At 37.9% G+C, this 24,633-nt stretch overlaps 1 protein-coding gene across 4 annotated transcripts in view; it reads right to left on the bottom strand.

The window, feature by feature from the left end:
- NR3C1 (nuclear receptor subfamily 3 group C member 1) overlaps positions 1 to 24,633 on the bottom strand; it is a 74,384-nt gene that overhangs the window by 9,089 nt on the left and 40,662 nt on the right. For all 4 annotated transcript variants that reach the window (XM_075056859.1, XM_075056858.1, XM_075056856.1 and 1 more), the window contains 4 exons: positions 21,496 to 21,659; positions 17,309 to 17,425; positions 12,248 to 12,526; positions 9,121 to 9,265 (listed from right to left, as the gene is read on the bottom strand). In XM_075056859.1, coding sequence (XP_074912960.1) covers positions 9,121 to 9,265; positions 12,248 to 12,526; positions 17,309 to 17,425; positions 21,496 to 21,659 — 705 coding nt within the window. The remainder of the gene's footprint in view (positions 1 to 9,120; positions 9,266 to 12,247; positions 12,527 to 17,308; positions 17,426 to 21,495; positions 21,660 to 24,633) is intronic.

Raw genomic sequence — 24,633 nt, 5'->3', positions numbered from 1 at the left:
AAAAAATCAAGTTTAGGCACTGTGTGACCAACTTCTTGAAGTCTGGCAGTCCCAAAATATTTAATCCATATAAAGAAACACAATGGTATACTATACTAAGAGACGAGATGAGATTTCTCCAATTCTGTCAATACCTTTGAGAAGTCCACCTACATTTAATACATATTTGCTCACTAGTGATAGCATCAACTTGCCACAACTTCTCGATTTTCAAAGTGACTTTAGACTTCTCATGTTCCTTTTACGTTCTTAAGAGGATGCCTAGTATTGCAATTAAATTTTATTACCTTTATACAGTAATAATAAGGTTTCTAACCATAAATGGAAAGACATGTTGACAACCGAAGGAAAATCTTGGAAAGCACTTCCTTGGAATCAGAATGACAAACATTATGTGTTTATAAATTTTTTTCCTTTTATTTTTTCCATTTTAATGAAACCCTGCATCAAGACAGGAACCCCTCCTTTTATTTAGTACCTCACCTGGCACAACAATCCTCTTTACATGTACTTTTATAGCTGGTTACTGTAAATACTGCAGAATTACAGTTTTGGGTGGGAAATAAACAAGAACAGATTAAATTCTGAAGAGTGTAAGAGAGATTTGTGCTTTTCCATGTAAACTTTTGGAGAGAAAAAGATAGGCAAAATAGTACATTTCAAATGCAATGACTACACAAGCTCTCTACAGTGATGCCAGCAATTTATTTCTCATTACTGATATGTCACCTTTCCTAAGACATCACCTATTCAATATTATAATCTAAACAAAGACACAGATAGAACTGAACCCCAGTATAAGTTAAGAGTAAGACTGGGTTTTGAAACTACATCAATTGCTCCAAAGCTGCTATCATTTTTCAGTTCTCCCTTCCTTAGTCCTGCAAGAGAATTATATAATGTACTCTCACAAGCATCCTAAGAAACCCTAAGTGAAAGCAAGAAGAAACACACACCTTTCTCAAGGTGCAAAAACCTAAGAATAATAGGAATTCACACGGGCTTTGAAAGACATAAAGCAATACAAGCTATTGAAACTGTACTAAACCCAAATCAAGTACAAGTCTAAAACCCCGTCACTTCCAAATGCATGCTGTTGGACAATTCCTTCTGGTTGTAACAGGACTACGTGCGGCACTGCCTTATATGCAAATGGTATCTACAGCTATACATATGTATGCACATACACGAACCTAGAAACACCGGCATTACGTTAGACTTCAATAATCAAGGAGTAACAGAGAGAATACAAAGTACACATGAGGTAAGTTGCACGAAATAGGAATAAGTGTAAGATGCTCAGTTGTAGGATGTTTCTCAGGGCACTTGACAGAAAGCCACTATTTGGCTGTTTGGCAAATTTTCTCCCAACTCCTCTGGGTTGTATCAAAGGGCATCTTAGATGTTTCAAATTGAGTAATTTAAAGACATTGTAAGACAGGGCTCAGCAGTTTTCCTCATGTAAAACTATTACCATTTCTGGGCAGAAGGTTAAAATAAACATTATGAAATGGGTTAGCCTGTCATTTATTTCTATCTGCTCTAAGTGCAATCACATCTGCAAGTCTGAGAATCTATAGGAAGACATGCGGATTTTTGGTAATACCACGGCTATGCAAATTGCAGTCCTCAAAAACCGACAGTAAAACACAGCCCCCCTCCCTTCAGGGAAGCCTGAGTGCACAGATGAGCTCTGCACTATGCCCTGGAGGGCAGCGGATCCAGGCCGTGTCAGAACAAGAGGGAAGCTGATTCACTGGGTAGTCCTTAATGCTGGCGAAGGGTCTGGGAAGAGGTCCCAGACATTTCCCCCCGCAGATCTCCTGGCCAGAGTGCATCAGATGATCTCAGCTGCCACAGGGCTGTGCGCCGAGGGAGGCCGTCCAAGGGTCCAGGTCGAGTCACGGACCAAAGACTCAGCGAAAAGCAGCGGCTTCGGGGCTCTCGCCTTGCTCCCTGCTCGGTTTCACTGGTACCCCTCCCTATAGAGGGCATTTAGCAACTTTATGAATTAATTTACCCACACATAAACCAGATATAATACTTAAACTAGGTACCATACTGAGCTCATTAAAATAGATATTATACTTAGCGATGACATCACACACGATTTCTTCTTAGCAGAAGCTATCTACAGAACCATACTGACTTCAAGGAGCCTTCAAGCAAAGCCCTGGTGATAACCAGGGCTGGTAAGCCAGGGGAAGCTGTAAGGTCTGGCAGCTGCCTGTACTCCACAAAAGCTTGGGAGCCACTGAGGCAGGCGGCAGAGCCGGTGCCGAAACCTGGGGGAGCACCAGCGAGCTCCCCGGTGACACGGGGAGGATCGCAGCAGTTTGATGCTTTTGCAAATATTGCTACTCATATAAACTGAGACTTAAACGGCTGACTGACGGCATTTTATCACTTTTGAAGTGATCCTGCTTTAGCGATTGTAAAGTTAGTCCAATTTGAATCGCCTTCTTGTTCTATAAGTATCTAATATTCCTCTGCTTTCGTAACCAGCTACCCTAGAAAAGAGCACGCGAGTCGGGCATTAGCTGCAAGTTTTAGCTCAGTGAAAGCCCATGTAAGGTACACAGGCTGTACATATGCATTCTGTGTGGGATGCATGTTGATGATAAAAGCATGTGATGATTTTCAACACTGCTGTGAGTCATTCAGTTCAGCTAAGTCTATAAAAGATTAAAATCAGTAAACAAGATGCTGGTATTCTGAAAAACAGATGATACTGATTCCACAGAATTAGTTACAAGAGTACATTCAGAAAAAATTCTGGGAATAAGAGAACTGATAAAACATTGCTTATAAAACTGTAATTGCTTGTTATTTTCTTTCTATTCAAATAATACAAATACAGATATTCTGTATGACATATAATATTAGAAGGACAAATGAGACCAGGGAGTTGACCTCAAACAAAGCAGAGCAAAGAGCTAAGATGATAAGCATGCAAACAGAGTCAAAATCCTAAGACACGGAACTTCCAAGAACTTATTTCTAAAGCTAGGCAGCAATTCAATGGCATTTGCTACTTGATGAACACAACTGTGCACTACTTACTCTTGCTCACTGTAATTTCAAGTACACTGTGACATATCTAGAGACCTAAAGCTGACATAATAATAGTGCCAGTTCCAACAAAAGCATGTTGTGAATCAAAAATTGTGGAAACAATTATACAATACTACAAAATCACAGGTTTATACAATCTCCAAATACTAAATGATGGTTTAAAGCCTAAGATTTATTAAGCTGCCAAACTTTTCAACAACTTGAAACAAGGAGGGGGTTTTGTGTGTATATACCTCTATCTCTAAAAAGATACATACATTATATATGAAATTGCCAGCTGATACAGACATAACTCCATAAAAAAGTAATTCTTGTTTTGAAACGTAAAATGAGCTTACTGAATAGTCATACACTAATCCATTAAAGTATATTATTTCTATCCAGAAATGAAGTATAGAAACGTAAGTCTAAAATATTTTCCAAAGCTTTAAAATAACTCAAAATACATTTTGGCCCCTCCCTTGATGAAGACCTGAATAAGACTCCCCTCTCCCCGTTTGGAGATGAAAACCTATCACCGGCTGCTCTGTAGTTTTTCCCAGTGCAGAGCATTAGCTGGGGAAGAAAATACCAGTTTTACACACTAGAGGACTAAGGTGTGCCTATGCAATGCAGTGGCAGCTTTTCTATCGACTGAAGTGGAAACGGGATCGGGCAGTCATCGCCATCCAACAGATTATCGACCCAAGGGAGCACTAAACGTTTGCCATTTTCCTGCCCAGGTCTACCAGCACCAGCTCTTCAGGTCTGGAGCCCTCGATGCCGTTCCCTCCCTGAAGGCTGCGGCAGGAACTGTCTGCGGGACCACTGCTACCTTCACTGCCTCATCGGGTGAGCATCTGCAGCACGCTGCTCGGATCTCCCCACCTCCAGCTACAACCAGTTCGCTTGTAAGAGGGAGAGAGAAAAAGAGGCTTTCATTTCAAGACCTCAATCGACTGGACTAGCCAGGAGTGCAGAAAAAATGGAAGCAGAAAGAATGATGAAGTGACCTGTATTCTTGTAGAAATGATAGCTGCATCTTCAGAAACTCATCTTTCCCTCTTTTTGGTTTTTCAGACAAAGTTAGAAGCTGTACAGATGCAGCATAAGCATATGAAGTGAAAACAATGCTATGTACATGTATGGTGAACCTTTTTGGACTCAACAAATTCTATGGGAAATAATTTATTTTCATACCACAGCAACTTTATAATCCACCCTACTCAACCCTATCAGATGTATTAACTTAGGATAGCCAGTACATGATAAACGTTACTCAAATATATTGAATGTTTTTCTCTTTGTTTTTGTCCCCTCTGCCAATAAATGATAGGAGTACAGACATAAAAATGGAATACTCAATAAATATTCAATTTTTATGAGAAGACTGGTCAAATGGCTAGGCTGCCAGCTTAAGACTTAAGAAGATAAGAAGAACAGAGTTTAATTCTCTTTCCCACCACAGACTGCATCGAGGATACTCGGAAAATTCAATTATGGAGGAATCTACAAGGGTACTAATGAATAGTGGCATTCAGCACTACCACAGCTAAAGCTACCTGAGCACTAAGCAAAACAAATCCACTGATTTCTGGGAAGCTTCTTGTGCATTCACAGTAAGATATTTATAAATGCTAAAGATCTGTTTAGCTGAAAATGTAGCATGACAAACCTCTTAAGAGGATAGACAGGCTCTTTATGTACAGCCCAGTTACACACAGTTGCCTAAAAAGTGTTAACATGAGCCAGTGGATCTTGCTACTCCATGCAAGAAAGTAGTAACTACACAGGAATAATACTGGACACAGGGTTGGTGCAAGGATAAATGCATGAAAGACTGATGTTGCTCTGATGCTTGAGCAGGTACATGAAACTAAAGAGAGTCTTACTATCCCTATAAAGAATTCAATCTTGAAAAAATATTTTGCAGTTATGTTCATTTAAGTCGCCTAGGCTTGGAGAACCCTTCAAAGACAGAGTTTCTCTTCCTGAAGCTGAAGACACTGAATTGTACCAAATATGAGGACAAGTCTTTAAAGGTCAGAAACTGAATAAAATAAATGGTTTCTATAAATCCATATAAAACCCGAAGAAAATTAAAATAGAAGTAATTGCACTTACCTGTAACCATTCAACTAACACAGCAGAAGGCACTGTATGCTCTGTTGTTATGTATTATTCCCCCCACCCCCATTAACATTAGCTATGTGACCTTAGCTCTCAGCAGCAGATATAAAGTATTACTGAATTCTCTGCAACCACTACTCAGTAACTTATCCTGCATTCACATTCCTGAATAGTTCACCTGCACTGTGCTGCTGCAAGCTACAGGTAACAGTGGCACAGTGGAAGTGGTTTGAGACCAACTTTAGTTTATTGCTGTAATGAAGATACAAAGAAATATAAAGAAATAATGTGATTATAAGATGCTTGTCTGTTCCACTTCTTGATTTACGTTGTACGTAATAACACCTATACTTTTCTTACGACCCTTCTGAAGGTCAATTTTTTTTAAAGTAAAATTAAAGGAATTTGGGGGGTGAAAAATAGGCTAAATATATTTTAAAAAATCATACTAATTGAGATTCGAGTATGTGTAATTCCACACACACAGTGAGATGTTTATCACTTATAGCATAATGTGATACATACAATTTTGTTTGATGCGTAAACTCAAATTACACAACAGTATTGAAAACCCATCCATGTGAATATTTGCCACTATTTTGTTAAGGCTGAAATGATATAAGTCTGCATGAAGGGCTCACGTGAGGCTTGCAAGTTTTTGCCAACTCCTCAACTTGTTTATACTTCCATTTAAGAAAAACAAGTACATCATCAATCTAAAGGCTGTGGCTTGAAGAGATGGAAGACCTCCTGGAATTATTGTATTTTAGCACAGTATGGGTAAAGACTTACAGTTTTGTTCTAGTCCTCCACTGAAATAATGCTTTGAAACTGCAATTAATAGATATGAAGCCAGAACAAATTCTTAGTTACAAATGAAAAATGTTCATATAAACAAGAGACCTGTAAAAATGTCATTTGCAGATCTCAAAAATTACAAGTTTGAACAACTTATACCTCTTTATCTGCATGCAGAAATCTGAAACTACTGAAGAGAAAGCCAAAAATCTGATGCAGACGGCTTCAGTTAACTGTAAAAGTGACCATGATCCTAGATTTCAGACAATCAAAATGAAGGTTGTTTCTGTTACACACACACCACCTATGCATAACTGTATTTAGTGGAAGCAAGCTTTAAAATTTATGAGGAAAATTCCCTTTTTTCCTATTATTCCAGAGAATTCACTGTAATGATATTAAATATTACATTTGTTTTTAGATTATCAAATAATGGAGTTGTTTTGACTTTTATAGGATGATACCTTACCTATTTATTTTCTAATTGTTAATGTGTTTTAATAAATATCTGATTCTTACATCAAATAAAGTTAACTTATTACTCTACCTTGGACCTATTTCTGGCATACCTAAAACATTAAGCAAGAGCTTTAGGGGTGGTGGGAGGGTGAGGGGTGGAAAGGAGTTGTTGGGTGAAAGATCACTAAGATGCATATCAAACCCCTGAATGGTTTTTAGGGGATGTTATGTACCACAGTACTATCTTTTGAATGATGTATCAAGCAGAGAGAGCGGACACATCTGATCATTTAAATCCAAGTGCATTTTTTTCTTGATGTCCACGATGTCTCTCTTGCCCTACCAAACATTTTAGCACCAGCAAGGCTTCCCCAATGGCACTGCCCCTCTGCCCTTCCCTGCGGTACTGTGCTTTGTAAGCTTCTCACAACTTACATGGTAGGTTTATGTATTATTCAGTAGTGGTCACATTTAACATGGAGGTGGCTGTATTTTACTGATGAATGGTACATAAAAAGTTATGACCAGAGAGTTTTATGGGGAACCTGTAGCACACTGGAGAAGAAATTGCAGTTTGCTCAGTCTACATACTGTATTGAAAACAAGTGTCATTTTGACAAACAATTTATGTACCAAAAATGTAACTAGAATGAATTTGAGAATTAATATTTAGTATAATAGGATTACCCTTGCACGTGGGTATTCTGCGGGGGCGGGGGGGGGGGGGGGGGGGGTTTGGTTTGGTTTGTTGGTTGGTTGTTTTGTTTTGTTTTTTAAGAGTACCAACACATACTTAGTTGTAAAGCTCTGTGGTTTTGACCCATTGATAAAACAGCAGGAGACCCCTGACTTAAAGCAAATTAGATGTTATTAGGCTTATTAGTCACAACCATCAATTATTTCAATTCCACCACACAGAGACTATTTTACTCCAGAGACACATTCTAAGAACTTTAATAAACATAAGTACACAGATGGGCCCTTGCTTGTCATCTGCTCCTCACCTTTTTTTGAAAAATTATTATTTTAAAGATATGATTACAGTTTATAAAATCCTGGACAAATATTTACATAGAAAAAAAGGGCAAAAAATAAACATGAAAAAGAATTAGTCTGAAATGTAAATGGCTAATCTCATAGCAAATGCAACAATTTTTTTTTTTTTTTTTTAAACAGAGAAAAGATTTGGGAGATCTGATACTGAAGTGCAAGAGGAACAAAAATATTAAGACTACTGTCTCAAAGCATGCCAAAGGGTATTAGTATTGCCATCATTTTAAAGACATGAAAACAGAGACACGAATAAAACCTTACCACTTGAATCACTTTTTAAATTATTATCAGTGAAATTGTGATGTTAAAAAAGTTTTTTGATTGTCTATGTCAAAGGCCCCGTGTAATTGTATTTATTGGTTTTATTTCCCACAAATGGACTAAGCCATTTCATGAAAAAAGAAATGGCAAATCCATAGTGATAGCATCATATTCATACGAATCTGCAGATGGGTAACCTAGATTTTGAATGGCTCTGGCCAGCAACCTCAAAGATTTACATCCACAGAATATTTTCAGCAACTAATTTAAAATACAGACAGAATGCCCTGACAGGCTTTATGACTACTGCTAACATCACTGGAATTACAAGACTGAACGATCACTTGAAAGGTTTGTTACAGACTACACAGACACTCTTCCACCTGCTTGAAGAAGCTGCTTTTTAAAATATCAGCTAAAGGGCACAGTTGCTAAACGGCTTCAAAGTAAAAGGCGGGAGAGTGTGACAGTCCATTGGGACTGATGCCCAAATACAACCCTACAGGAGAGGGTTTAGATGAAACGTTTGCTTTCCAGACTGGAGGCAGAAAGTCATAACCTAAACTGATCTGCTACTATACCTTTGAAATAGTGTATAGAAAGTAATATAACTATGCATATTTCTGTGCAAAATGTTTATCCCCACTGCAACTCCAATTAAGCCTTCCACCCATCACCTCAACAATCCTGAATTCCCTCTTTCACTCCTCTGCGACACAGGATTACTGCACAACATGAATTTGAAAAATACAAGGAAAATCATGCACAGTGCAAGAAAAAAGATGTCCAAATATTCTAGCAAATTCAACTTTTCTCAAAAATTGACAACAAAATTCAACAAGAAAATAGAAATCAGGCTAGTTTTTCCATTTGTAACCTTGTCTTTTTAGCCAGATTTTAATCAGGCTCAGATATAAATGTTTAACTCTCAAGAACTCTGTGAAACTGGTAGGACCATACTATCACTTTTATACAATAAACATACAGAACATTATGCAATTTGCCAAACTTTTCTCTCCATCACAGATATATTTTTTGCTTCAACTGTGCTGGCTCTGATAAAAGGAATGATTATAATGAATGGTGCAGGAACAGTCACAATATGGAACATTTCAGTACAAACATCTCCCACAAAAACTTCTTGATATAAACACAGTTAATATCTAAAATACCTTTCTTTCATTTGACTTAAAAACGCTAAGCAATCTGCTAAAAGAAAAACAATTTGCAAATGACAGACTGACTTGTGATCTCTGCAAGAATTTGCTACCCAGTGATTCACCTCTCAAGTGCAAAACCCAGAAATACTGTGCGGAGTCTTGTATCACCCCAAGAAACCTGGAAAATGACTCATGTCTTACTTACTCGTTAATAATCAGATCTGGTGCAAAGCACAAGAGATTTCCATTTGATTGTTTATATGATCTCCATCCTAAAGCAAAAGCCATTAGGAACATCCATGAGTACTGCAGAAGGGTCATTTGGTCATCCAGATGTAAATTTCGGAAACCTGGAAAAATAGAGGTGTGACAGTACCAGTTGCAAAAAATAAGAAAAAAACCTCCCATAACTTGGAAAAAGACCATGGTTATCACCAGTACAACTTCTGTATTACCAATGTAGATTACCACTTTTAAAAGTGTATTTCATAAAAATTTCTGTAACTGCGATCACTGTACCTGAAATAACAACAGAATTCCTTGCCATATTACAATCATCTGATTGATTCAGTCAAGTATTTTAGATTAGATTTTTGGAGGAAGAAAAAGAGAAATTAGAACAGTAAGAGGTTTCTTATGAGAATGTTCTTGTTGGACGACAAAAATGCACTTTAAAAGGGGTGCAAAATTTCAGTGACATTTTCCAGCTACTAAAGTTACATTCAAATACTTAGCATACCACTAAGGAATCCTTTGCCTGTTCAAAATTTTGCATAGGTAGAAATGAAGTGTTCGTAACCATAGGACTCCAGTTATGTCTTCTGGACAATATGACTATATATGAGACTTGAAAGGTTTGAATAGAAAGCTCCAGTATAACTCAACCCTGAGCTGGTTTGAATGTGTAAATGTCAACCATACACAGAAAAATAGTCAAAAGAGAGCAACAGAAAGAGTAACTCTTGAACTTTGCATTATACATTATATTCACACTTAACTTATATACATTCAAAAATAAATTCTCAGCACCCCATCTACAAAACTGCATGCACACTGAAAGCTCTGGACCCTGACAGACATGATGTTAGTTATGTTCTGGATGGACAGAGTACCAGATGGATAATTCATGGTAGGTACTACATGTAGTAAAAGGGGATGCAAAATTTAAAAAAAAAAACATAAAAAAAAATCAGAGTATACGCATCTGCTTATCTGGAACTGATGGTCAGTTAGATAGATTACAAAAGACAACAATTGTATTTAACATAAACTATAATTTTGCAGGCTATCTTCCAAAAATAACAGTATATTTTACTGTTTGTGAGAGCAGTCCACTAGACAATAAATGGTTTAACGTCAAATTTTGTTCTTACTCAACAACAATTGTACCCTGAACTTACAAAATATGATTGCATTAGTTACCATCATTAACTGCTTCTAATCTCACAAGAACATGTAGCATGGACAGAGCCAATTAAACAATGAGGAAATGTGTAAAATCTGAAAATTGGTCTCTTAAACAGTCTTAAAATGTAGGCAGCTTTTAATTTGCAACACTAGCTCCTATTAGGTCCTGCCTACATTTAACAAGAAAATACTGTACCATATTGAATCATTACTAAAGTCTGAATTCAAGTTGATTTTATTTAATTTCATTAAGTATCTGACATCTAAAGAGCTCAAAACAGTGCTGCTTCCTGACGATGTGTAAATAGATAGCATTCAGTAGATTGATATATAATAAAACTTGATATGTCTAATGGCTTCAAAAAAAGCTTCTGGCTTTGGAGACAGCAGTAACTACTATTTACTACCCCTAAAATACAAGCAAAGTGTTTCAAAGTTATTTCAAACTTACTGGATCCAATCTTGAAATCTTTGCTCAAACCCTCCTCAGGAAAAGGTTGTTTTGAAATCCCAACTAAAGGGTTTGGCAACCAATGCTGGCTTACTGTTAGTATGTCTGATGGTGTACAACTAGCAGAAGTATATACAAATTAAATACTCATGAAGAACCACGTTAGCAACCAAAAAAAAGAAGTTAAAAAATGATAAGAATAGTTCCTATTAATAGAATTATTAAAGAGAAGATTGGCATTTTCATTAAGAGCTACGTTCTAACCTGCAGGATTTGTCTAATTAGGGAAACTGTTCAGAAGAGATTATGAACACAGAACTGCTTTATAAAAATGGTATCTAAATTTGTATTTGCAAATACCATCTGGTCTCCTGAAGACTTATCCCAGAAGAAAGCACATGCACGTGAAGTTTTCCTAATATAGACTGTAGCTAATTCAGCGTAATTCCCCATTGCAGAAAAACCCTGACAGACATACAAATCTATTCACATCTCTGCTTAACATATATACTTGAGTTTACTAGCCTTTCTTTCCTACTATTAATTTATTTCCCCTGTCTCAAGAGACACCATTATGACTCATAAATTTCATTATCAGACTTTTTTTTTTTTCTTTTTTGCAGCCCCGTTATGTGATGTTATTCTTGGGCATCATACGCATTATGGAGGTGTTTTTGCTAGGGTTTTTGAAATCAGGTAGTTAATGGTATTGAGTAGAAGTGAAAGGGAGAAAAACACTAGCCTTTGTTCTGTCAGGAATAAAAAGATCGTCAGCTTTACTTTCGGCCCTGGCCTTTCCCAATGGCATACTACAGGATGCATTATGTCCAAGGCTGATTTGACACCACTTCTCCTATAAGGCAACTGCTAGCTGCGTCTTCAGGTGGGAGCCAAAATAGCAAAAAACCTTCCACATTCCCCAGGTGACAGGCAGTTTAATTGCGCAGCTACAGTGCTTGAGAGAAAATGAACATCTTGACTTCCACTATGGGACTGGACACTGAAATGCATATGGCCAGTCAAGAAGAAACTACAGATATGGTGAGGGGTACTAAAAAAAGAACCATCCATGAATGCAGACCCAGACAAGCCAGTACAGCAGCACCAGTCTATTAAAGTCGAGAGAACTTCATTGCCAAAAATATTCAAGAAATAATTACCCAAGAGGTGCACCTAGAGATAATAAAAATAGTTCTCTATATTACTCTTAAAAACACATCTCCATTTGAATATAAATTTTAACACTCAATGGTCAAAGGATTCAAGTAAAATGACCTAATTTGTAACTACAGTAAATAAATTTTTGCATCTGCATTTTTTTCTGCTTCTCCACTCCAGAAGTATTTGAGACATGAATTAGCTCAGATACTACTAAAACTTCATCTGTGAAGGCTTCAAAGGACACCAAATACGAAGACAGACTTTAAGTACAATAAAAAGACTGCACTTTGTAACGAATGTATTTGCATATTACCTGGTATTGCCTTTGCCCACTTCACTGCAGCTACTACTTGCCGTCCTCCCAGCATGTTGAGAGTTGACAGTATGCGCCAGCTGGAGTCCGGCAGCGTGCTGTCGTAGCCCGAGTACAGCACCTCTGGCTCAATCACTTCCAGCAGAGAAACCAGGGTCGGGGTCAGCTGCGGCAGGGACGCAGGAACGATGCTCTTGTTTCCAGGCGTTTCAGAAACTTCCCGCGTTCCTGTTACGTTAGTTTGCTGAATTCCTTTTATCTTCTTCTTTGTTTTTCGAGCTAGGAAAGTTTTGGTAAGGCACAGGTTAGATAATGGAAATTGACCACACAGCAATAAAAACCTAACAGAGGAAATGCTGCTTTCGTTTTCCTGCAGTTGTAGATCGGGCAATTGAAACTTTTAAAGCATTTTTTCATAGAACTATCAGTAATTTTACATTAATTCTAATTAAACTCCCCATGAAAATAAACTCAATTTTCTGTTTTAATGAAAGTCACATTTATGTTAATGTTTCAAAATGTTAAATAAAGTCTGCAGGTACATTACAAGGCTGATCCTACAATACAAGGTGTGATCCTACGATTTCTATTACATGAAAAATTTCAGTGAAACTTCATGTGGCAGCATGACACCTGCCTGGAAATATTTGCAGGACTGCGCACTTATTAAGTTCCTTAAAATATCAAGTAGGGAAAACATGCAGAATAAAGGAAAAAAAAATACATTTAATGGGTAAGAAGTTACTCAATCTCTCAAGCCAGGGAAAACATTTTTTTGAAAATGCTGGGCCGAAGGAGATTTTTCTCTTGCCAACTCTCTTGCATATAAATCATTGCTGCGTAATTAAACCATAAAACTCATTTGCCAAACAAATAAAACATCACACAGAGATGTTAACTCAAAAAGTTGGAGCAACAATTTTATTAGCATATTGTCAGTAATGGAGTCTCCTACTTGGCTTTCAAGCTCTCCTGGATGCAGTCTGCTACACTCAACACACTATTTAATGGAGACCAAAATGAAACCCAGTTCTTTTCCTGTGTCTCAATTAATTAATTGATTTCTGTTCTGGAACTTCCGAGATAAATCCGTAGCACATAAAACCATCATGTAATGTGGTTTCACAGTCAAAGTTTCTACTGACCTATTCAGAATCTCTCATCATCAGACATGCACCAACTCTGTAGTTTAACAACATATAAAACCCCCCTCCTGACCCCTTTTCTCCCACTGGCTAGGACAGAGACTTCAGAAACTAACTGCTAAAGATAAGAAATTCTCTATGGACCTTGTATAAATTGCAGTTTCCCAGAGGCTTTTACACTGGCCACATTTGCCAAGACTCTCATGGGGGAATAGCAACAGTTACTTCCTTGGAGCAAAAAGCTTCTTGCTATTCTCATCTAAATTTTGAAATGGCTGCTCCAAATCCGTTCAACATTCTGGCATTTTTTGCCCCATTATCCTTGTTCTCAAAAGCAAACAAACTGCTTTGACTTAAATTTACATACACATGCCGTCAGCTTAATGCAGACACCTGGTATGGAGTATTTCCAGCCCAGAAAGTCTGGTAAAATTATAATCAAAGGAAATATATCTGATAAGACAAAGTATTATGCAAGAATTTTTATTAGGCTATGCTACCAGACCTGACTTCGATATATAGTTGTAACTCACAAAAAAAGAATGCTGAGATAATGTATTTCTTTACAATTTATTTTCAAATATAAAAATACCACAAATTTAAAACCAGCTCCTTAGCGCAAATTACAGAAGATAAACCATGCAGATAAACTCGGCATGGAAATAAAAGCATCCAAGATTTTCTGTTAAAAACAAACAACTCCCAGAAACCCCAACCCCCTGCAGTCTGGCATCCAACAAGGTTGTACAGGCTTCCTATTTTATTGCACACATTTCCTGCCTGTTGGGCAGATGGCCTGTGCACCTGAACCACGCAGGCAGTTCACCATCCTGGGAGGTGATGAAATGTTCCCACCACCATGCTGAAGACCAAGCACTGCCAGATAGACATGGAGACCATGCACTTCACTTCTAAGATGGGATTTACAATGACAAAAACCACTGCACTTACAGACCAGGGCAATGAATATTATTAGAAAGTGGAAGAGATCCTTCAAAAAATCGAAATAAATTCAAAATGAAGATGACAGAAAAACCCCATAAATGGTCAACTATAAAATGCAGTCGGGAAAGGCCAAAAAAATTATGAGATTACTTTTTACAAGCATAAAACCCAACAATAGATCTTTTTTTCAAACACATCAGAAAGGGTGCCAAGTAATGCCTTGGGTCAATTAACGATGAAAGCGGAAATGAAAATTCAAAGAAATAAAGGCTACAGTACAAAATATCATTATTCTACTGTATAAATCTCTGGTACCTGCAGCTTGACAGTTTTATGTTTCTCCAGTCCCCTACATGCAAAAACCCCATGTAATAGAAACAAGAAAGTTCCAGAAAAGGGTGGTAAGTAGGGACAAAGGTATGACTGATGATAAACCAGACTATAATAGAAGATTATCAAGTAACATGTTTCTACTGTACAAGAAGCCACTTTTTTCTAACCAGAAAAGCCGGTAAGAATTAAAATACTGCATGGTAAATTCTATTTATTTACTTATTCATAAATAAGTTAGTCTTCTACCCAATACTTAACAGTGAAATTCACTGCTGGTAGTAGAACCTAGAGATATTCAAAACATGACTGGACAGATTCATGGAAGAAATCTACTGGCAAGTAAGGCTAAGTGAAAGGGCCCTTCAGACTGACATGCTAGGTTATTTTGATCTCTTGCTATTCATTAACTGGTTTGCTCATAACCATTATTTACGCACTGAGGATACACCTGATGACTTTTCAAAAAGAAATTACTGTCTAAAAAGTATGCAAATTTAATTATCTTTTAAACAACAGTAATTCCTGAACTGTGACCCTAAAATAGCCAAGATAAAAGGAACTCTTTTTTAGTCTCTTCTGCACCTTATGCTGCCTTCCAGTTTTCTTTTCTATGAGTTCTTCTGTATGACCAATTCACCATCTGGTCAGATCTGTCCAATAAATCGCCATTTTCATGGTTGTTTTTCCCTGCTTCACACTCCCTTAGGTTCTTCCATTTTTGCATTGCTGAGTTTCTAGATCTCTTTTCCCTCTCAGTCATAAAAGCCTGCCCCCCTTCCTTTTTCCAACAACTTATATAACAATATCCATCCTCCAGAAAGTCACTATTCTCTAGGATTCTCTGTGCCAAAATTCAGGCAAACAAACTATAATTGGAAGGGCTCCAAACTACATGCGGACAAGCGGCAAGTATCAGACGTCATTCGATTTTAATTTTCTTTGGTGCAGAAAGGCAACTCAAATAACATGTCCTAGAGCCTGAGATAGCTACATTGGTGTCTACTTTAAAAAGAGTTCACATAAATTGATGCAGAAAGGCTTACTATTATAGAGTAATATACATAGTAAGGTGCTTTATTCATATAGTTAGATACATGAATATACGTATTTTGAACACAACTACGGAGAGAAAAAAAAGTAGAAAAAAGTCTTAAAACAAAACGTATTTTTCCCTACCCGACAGTGAAAATTGTGGGGTTGTGCATTATTCTAAATTTTCTTCAGGCTTTGCTGTTACTTCTACTTGGTACTGGCCACACCAGCCCCAGCAAGGCATTGCATCTTTCCACCATCAGACACCAAGAGCAGGCAAGTGGACTACCCTGCTGTTATCTCTGAAGTTGCGAGGTTCAGCCCACTGGGAGTGTCTAAAAGCTAAATCTAGCTCCAGGGAGACACTCTCTGACAACCTCATGTACTTTAAGGATTTATTTTAGAACCCACTATTGTAGATTTTGGCTATTAAGGGATGTAACCTCACACCCTGCACACAGATCACAGTAACACCTCAACAAACTGACCAGCAACCTCCTCTATTCCCTGCAAATCTCTACCATGAAGCATGGGATGTACTTGCAAGCGTGTCATGGGAGGGGAAGCATTTCAGACTGTTGGTTTTTTTCCCTTTGCTCTGAAGGAAGGGGCATGTCGAGCCACCTGCAGGGCAGAAAAACTAGTGATTCGTCCTCCTGATAGAGGTTGGAAGCAGAAGAGGAAGAAACAATGAGCTAACAGGGACTCCACTATGTGTATCATCTATCCCTTTAACATAATTCACCACTTACATTTTACCAAAGGATACTATCACTGACTGAAATGAAACTGTTCATATTTGTATCTGACAAATACATTTTTGACATTTTTATTTTATCTGACAATTTTGATTATACAAGTATCACCATGATAACTATGCTAGTAAATACTGTATTAATCTCTACAGCTCAAGGAAAAAATATCAAGCATAAAATGTAGCTGACACTAATAAAAATGTTTTATGCCATTTTACAACTGCTGCTAAATCTCTAGTTGATATGGTTTTCAGTTTCTCATAAGCCATACAAGAGTCAGCAGAGAACAAATATGTACTGGTACATTTATATTTATTTATTTAACCTGTCTTTTCTAGAGAGATTCTGACAGATGTTTAAGAAGAACCCACAGCATGAACAAAAATAATTTCCTTTTGTTCAGCTTGAAGATATAAGCTCCACTCCAACTTTAGATCTGTGTCTCTGGGCTTTCCCTCTCATCTGCAGTTTCAGTGTCAGGTCACTCCCCTGAGTAAGGATGGACAGGTATCACACTTCCCTACAGGAGTTCTAGAGTTCTGCTGTCTCAGATTCAGGTAAAAAGCAACAAGATGTATGTGCTGACAGGAATAAAATAAAAAAATAGCCGTGTTCTGTGTGTATGACTCACTTCTACTGAACATACTGAGAGAAAGCGCAATTGAGTACGGTTAGGGAAGTGTAAGAGAAAAATCTTGATTTTCATTAAAATGCGCATACACACCCTAAAATGCAGTACTTACTTTTAACATATTAAAGTGATGCTCAAATAACTGTTTTAGCTTCATAAGCATGAACCTTTATTGTCTAGGACTCAAAATTGAAAAAGGGATTTGAACATTTTAAGTTACCTTCGAGGTTCATGCCAGCTTGAAGACATTTCCGGTAGCGGCATGCTGGACAGTTTTTCCTCCGAATTTTGTCAATAATGCAATCGTTTCTCCCAGCGCACAGATAGTTGTGCTGCCCTGCATTCACGAAGACAAACAAAATAACCATAAGCTCTACAATTAAGAGTAGTAGATGAAGTAATTCATTCTTCCAGTAACCTTAAGGATTTGGGGACTATAGAATACCTTTACTTACTGTACTTCATTTCTTGCAAAAGTATGATCAGTATCCATATGATTTCATATATCTATACACCAAACAGATTTCTCATATTTAGACACCAAAGCCAATAAATTTAAGTAGAAGTCCTATTTTCTATTTGTTAACATCAGGCAAATTCTATTTTTAAAACTATTTTTCTCTTACAGTTCTCAAAGCTGTCTATTATAGCATGTTTCCGATTTCCCTGAAGAGTTTCACAAGAGGTGTAAGTAATGTTCATAAACACATTTTGAAAGTATACATGTAAACATTTCTACAGATACATAGACACAGTTTTCATCATTTTGAAAGTCATGAAACCTCCTCCTTGTTTAACTTGGAGTCTGAACTGGACAAACCAAGTTTTTCTCACATTTTTACGGATTCACAGATTCAGAGCAGTATGGACCCAAGAAATATGGTAACTTGAACTATATAAATGAAAATAATTGTATTAGCTGTTAAGAGCAGGGCAACAAAAGAGTAGTATCTATTCTTAATTATTTGAATTATATGAATAAATGTCTCAATATAACTTATTTAGAGAAAGGTATTACTAAAAGATACATCCTTCTCCCAGACAGGGATCAAGAAACATATTTCTTTAGAGGGCAGAAAGCTGCAACCTAGGCTTTTACACTATATTTCAAATTCCTGATAGCATAATATTGCAAGAACAAACATATTTTCCAAATACTGAGTTATTAACAATGGAGTCTTAAGAGTCTTCTCACAGAAAAAGAGGAAGGTTAAGGAATTTGTTTCAAGTCAGCTGTGAAAATTATGGGTATGTGGAGTCCATTACTATGGCTTTATTTGAACTTCTCCAGTGAAGTGTTTCAAGTTGATATTCCAAGGAAGCCCTGAACATTTTTCTGAATGAACACCCCTACCTTTTTCATGTGAAGAAGAGGAAGCCTTACTGACCCTTGTATAATCTTTGTGTTTAAGGTAACTTAGAAAATAGATGCATGATTCACAATTCTGTTTGCCTTTAGCATACTAATATGTATAGAACAAATACACATGCATGCAAAGATGAAATATAAACTGATGAGTATCCATCATCATTGTAGCAGAACAGAGACTACAATTTCATGTCTCACGAAGATGTTCAATGAGACCATGGTTTCACATAGTCAATGCAGATGCTTCAGGTGTAGATTTTCCTGAGCTGTTCCATTTTTTTCCTAACAAAAGCTCAACTCCGTGAAGGTACTGTTTGGTTTCTTGGATTCACTACTTACCTATTCTTGCCTTTTTAGGTGAAAGCTGCACTACTTCTTTGTATTACATTATATTAAAGCCTTCTTGTCACATGAACATTTTGTGGAAAAATGAAGGGAAGGTGATGCCACCTTCTGCTTCATGTCTCACTGCTGCCCAGAGGACATGCCAGTTGCACAGAGGAATGCATTTCAGTTATCTTTGCTGCTCAAAAATCAAAGATACTTCACAAACAATACACTGGTATAAACTGGTAGTGAGCAAATGAAGATGTTTCCAAGGGGATTTATGGCAGACAGGGGCATTTTACAGAGAGGCCGGACACTCTTCAACATTGCAGCACCCACAGCACAAGTCAGCACCTGGGGCTCTGAAGCACTACGAGACTGAACGAGTCTTTGCTCATTTGAGCCCACCAGTGTGTAAAAAGGTCAGAAATTACAGAAGAAGGGTTTGGGGAGATGGAATTAAAAATGCCAAAGAACAAGGACAAGCTGGAGCACAGCAGGAGGCAGAGGTGTTGGGGGAATCTGAAGCAGAGGGGAAGTGTGAGGAGCTGAAGCAAGGCGAGGAAGCGGAGGTGGCGAGACGTGGTGAAGATCTGGGTTGGCAGCAGGGTGGGGGTAACACGCTGGGAGGCAAACGGGGTTGGTTCTGGGACCAGAGAAACTGGATCAGGAGGGCTCTGACGCACCACAAAAATAAGAACTAGAACAAGATGGCTCTGGCCACCCTGGGTTCCCGAACAAAGGCCTGTTTGTGAGAAGAGCTGCGTACAAATACACAGTTGCTGTCCCACCTTCAGCCTTCTTCTCTCATTCTACTCTTTGCTGAAAGAAATACATTTTATATTGATTTTCTAGATACTTCCAGTTTCTGAGACTATTTCTATCACAGTACGTATATGTGTAGACAAAGGTACAAAAAAGGGTTTCAGGCTAAAGGCTAGATAACCAACATGCAGACTCAGCTTGATCTGTATACTAACAGGTGCCTGGCAGCTATTAATAAAAAGGATATTGCAGAAACAAATTCTTTTTACATATGTTCCTAATAAGAAAAATGCATGTAAGAGACAAAAGCAAATTATTTGTTCCTTAAAGTGAATGCTAGAACTAACAGATCCTGGAATAGCTCCTGAAAACATCCACGATATCTAATTGGAAGGATTAAGGTTGGGACAATCTGTGGAACAATAAAAAATGAAAGTGGAAGTAAGCCTTGAGGAATCTGTTGCAATTTTTCAGCTACAAGCCTGCTTACATTTTTAACATTAATACAGTTGATATAAGATGCGGCAAGTCACATCACTGATCAAAAGGAATTACTGGGTTGACTTCTTCATGTATCGATACTTTTGTGATTTGTTTTAAGCTTGAGGACAGGTAAAACCATCGCTATGACATATATCCAGCTGCCATGTAATAATTCTTTCGAGGCATACCCAGTGACCTTATTTTAATCAAAGGTATAGATGATTACTTGCTTCAAATAAAGAGCCTGGCTCTAAATGGGAGACTCCCGACAGGACTAGTTGGGAGTCATGGAGAGCCCAAGCAGCTCAGTGCTTTGCACTTGAGCTCTTATTGTCTTGTTATACCTCAGAAACAGCCTCAGCTTCCCACAGAACTGACAACCTTTCCCCTTGTAACTACAAAAACTGTGATATGAACTTGACTTTTCCGATCCCTCCAAGAGGCTCTGCATTTCCACGGAGCTCCCTATTGCATCCAGTAAGCTGGGAATTGGGAGAAAGTGCTTCTTCTTCTGGACTGAATTGTCTTTGTCAAAACAGCCTTCCCTCTTCTCCAGTGAAACCCAACTTGCAAAAAATGATAGTCTGATTCACTTCAAAAAACTCAGTAAATAGCTGCATTAAGAAGGCACGAGACAGGAAACCCTGTAAGGTTTAACTAAGAATGACATAATTTCAGAATAGAGGAATTGCTATCCTCTCAGAGACACTGAGAATATACTCTAACTTTTCTGCATCTCTCTGAGACTGCAGCAAAGAGCCAGATATTGAGGTACAACCTAGTTATTTACAAAATGGCTGCTTATGCAGCCCAAAAATCACAGATTACTTATTCAGCCATACGCACTACAGATTCACATTTAGTTTTCCATCATCTGTTTTCCAGAATTATTTTCTTCCTGTGATTAGAGAGAAATCTTGATGATCCAAAACCACACACATGTTTCTGTTACCTATTTACCCCTGCAAATAATACACATGGATACATATGTAATTTAACCAATATTGCTTATAGGAAAAATTGTAATACTATCATAACCTCACATACAACAGTTTTATCAAGTTTCACGTACAGTTTTACACACAAAACAGTTAACATTGAACTTAAAAATCACAAACTTTACAAAACTAATGCACACAAATATCTGTATGTAAATAGGACAAATAAACAAAAACAACAGTGAAAGAAAGCAAAAGAAACAAAAACCCAAGACAACAATACATCCTTTTACACTGTGAGTGAATGGGAGCATTTTATAAATGTAAATGGAATCTATGCTTCGGATAATACACCATTATCAATGTTATTTACTATGAAAAGATCAGTCATATAATGGATGGGAGTTTCCAGTAGGATTCTAGCAAAAACATGGATTCCATTACGATTAGACTGCTTTTGAATGTGGATGATATGTACGTGGATTTTACATTTTTAAACAGCAAATTCATCAAAAAATGTCTTACCTTCCACAGCTCTTTTAAAGAACACTTTGCAGCTGCCACAAGTAAGAACACCATAATGACACCCAGAGGCCTCATCAGAGCAAACAAGACAAAGCTTGGGAGGTGGTCCCGTAGTTGCTGAGGTTGTGGATGGAGAAGAGCTTACATCTGATCTCATTCCAGGGCTAAAAAAAAAAAAAAAAAAGGCATAAAAATACTTTTAATTAAGATCTGTGGGATATGGGCAACCATAATATCAGTAACTGCAAGAAATGATTGCTTTTATCCTTAAATATTAGTTCTGCACACAAAGTTCACTAGACTCTGAAACAGTTAAACAATGAATTTTGTAAAACATAAGTAATTCTGTATGGATTTTTCACAGCCTATTTGACTAGGTCAAGATTACTTCCCTTACGCATTTCTGAAGCCAAGTTTCTTGCACAATTATCCTAGCTTTTAAAATTTGACTCTTCAAACACGCTCTTATTCCATATTGTTTTCATTACTGTCACATTCCCTGCAGTCTGCATTAAGTCCTACAAGAGCTTCATTTCCAGTCTCATCACAGAGTTGTCAACTGGGATACTATTATGCAAGAAGCTGTGCAAATTAAGCCATCTATTGATATATATTCACAGCAATAAATGATCATTTCACCCCAGCATTTTAGAAAAAGAATATATATTCCTAATTTCAGGATCTGGTTTTCCTGTATAAACATAGAGGCCATCTACAAATGAAGGGTTAGTTAGTTAACAACAACAACAAAATCATCGTTAGAACAACAGACAATCTATTGTAATCACGTTTGAGCTGCTTCTAATCATAAGGGCTGAACCAACAGTGGTTGTGCGAAAGTTCAGAGGCTAATCTTCCTCAGCATGTGTAAACAATATAGCCAAAAACCTCATGCATTACCTGTTAAAGGCTGCCTTGACACCTCCTGTTATAAGGCCCATTTTGTTGAGTTTATTTTCACAAAGTTTTTAACTTTTAAAATGCCATTTCTATACCGTATGCTTAACTTAAAGTGATTTTCACAGAAAATTTTGTCCAACAGGCTTCCAGCCACTTTCCAGATGAAGCTAGAAAATAACACTTTTTTAAAGACTTTGGTGCCTTTACTCGGAAACTCTCCAGAACCTCCACGTTCCCTGGTGTGGGCTCAACATTCGTATGTGGGCTGGCTTTTGCATGGAAAATTCCTTTTCCTCTCCCCAAGAAAGTCTGACCACATTTGGTCACACATTTGAAAAAAAAAATAATAAAACAACACATAGTTCTCATTCACAAAAACCTTAAAATTCCAGCCCAAATTAAAACACTCCAACACCTGGGAGGCTTTACTTTTGAACAGGTCCCCTCCATATGTCCCATCCCCAGAGAGCAATTGAGAAATGGCCTGTCCAGCGATTCAAAGGACTTTTGCTGTTTTGTTTGCTCTTATCGAGAGGGAATTTGATAATAAAAGCAGACAAGAAGTGGGATCCACTCGAATACAGAGGGATAAAGTCAAACCAGAATAAACATGTCAATGAAGTCCACGCTTCCACTACGGAACCAGGGGCCAGAGAAAAGTGAGAATTACTTGTGTTAGGGGAAAAAAACATGAGACAGTACAGGCATGCAAAGATGTAAGGTACATGTAGACCCCCGCTAAAAAAACAGTCTGTTATGAGCTAGGGGAGAAGGTGAGCTGTATCTAAGCTAAAGCAGAGAGGGCTGAGCAGAAGAGTGAAAAACAGACAAGATCATAGCAACAGCTCAAACATGCTGTGATAGCTGTGGGAAAAAGGAGAGAAGAATAAGACCAGAACAAGGGTGAAGGTTTCGGTAAGAAAAGCTGGCAATGGGAATGAAGTAGAATGAGTCAACTTTGAGGAAAAAGGGAAGAAGAAAGCCCATCCAGGAAAGAATGCCTTCCAGAACTTGGAAAAGAACTCAAATCCATCACATCACTCCTTTGCATTCAGAAAATATTTGTGAAATGCTGCAACACTTCTACTCTATTACTCTACAAAGAGGCTGACAACCACCATTAGCTAGTCTGTCAACTAAAGTGGCAGTCACCGATAGATTGTAATCCTGTTTATGATCCATATGATGGCTTTTCTATGTTTCCTAATTAATTCGTCTTCTTTTAAAGAGCAGAAAGCTATAATAAAATACTAAGGTTGCACAATCCAGCACTCAACATCCAAGTAATGGCAGAATGTAATTCAACCCAGTTACATTTATTTGATGTCCTTACAGACACGCACCTTTAAGTACACGCTCATCCTAGTTTCTACAAAGCACGTCTGCCTTCCTCAGTGGAGAGACGCTCTAGGAATGAATACTGTAATGACAGAAGCAGCCATTTGCATGGCCCCATCGCCTCCGATGAAGAAATCTGCTGATAGAAGCTAATGGCTATGGGTTTGCAGGAAAAGAAACCTCAAGGTTAAGGAAGCTTAGGATTCAAATCTACTTCTGCCTCTTATCACAAAGCTGTGTGTGATGGTATTTGGTTAATACAAAACAGCCTTTCCAGAAATCCTGCCTTCTTAACACACAGCTTGAGGTCTGGCACATACTTTGAAGAAAGGCACGCTACAACCTCAAGTCAACGGAGCTGTGCTATGAGCTGAGTGATGCTCAGCTCCTCCGGTTGAAAAGACCCTTCCCCGCCACACGACTGGAACCGGAGCGCATTTCAACATGGATCACAGTTTAGGCGCTCCTGCCTTTCCCAGCAGATCTCAGCTTCACTCAGCATGCACATCTTCGCGCTGGGGCAGGTCTGCTGCTCCACTAAGATTTCAGAAGGAATCCAGAAATGAGAGGGCAACCTCAGGCTTGAGAACCCGTACCTGGTTCTTCACTCCCTCACAGCTTTCCTGTCTAATTAGACAAATAATTTTAACTACAAAGCTTTGATTCCTTTCATGCAATACATATATTACTTTCTTCTGTTTTTTTGGTTTGTTGTGGTGGGGTTTTTTTGTTTGTTTGTTTTCCCCAGCTCACTGATCCATTTGGAAAAAGGAATTAAATTGTTTGTCCACTTGCTGTGTCATATGAAAAAAACCCCAACAGCAACAACAACAAAACCCCAAAACAACACTTACCTTAAGAACAAACCAAGCCCCGCTATTAAAAACAGTAATCACTGGC

The sequence above is a fragment of the Buteo buteo genome, chromosome 24, assembly GCF_964188355.1.
Source record: "Buteo buteo chromosome 24, bButBut1.hap1.1, whole genome shotgun sequence".
NCBI lineage: Eukaryota > Metazoa > Chordata > Aves > Accipitriformes > Accipitridae > Buteo > Buteo buteo.
This window is presented reverse-complemented; position numbering and strand designations above follow the sequence as displayed.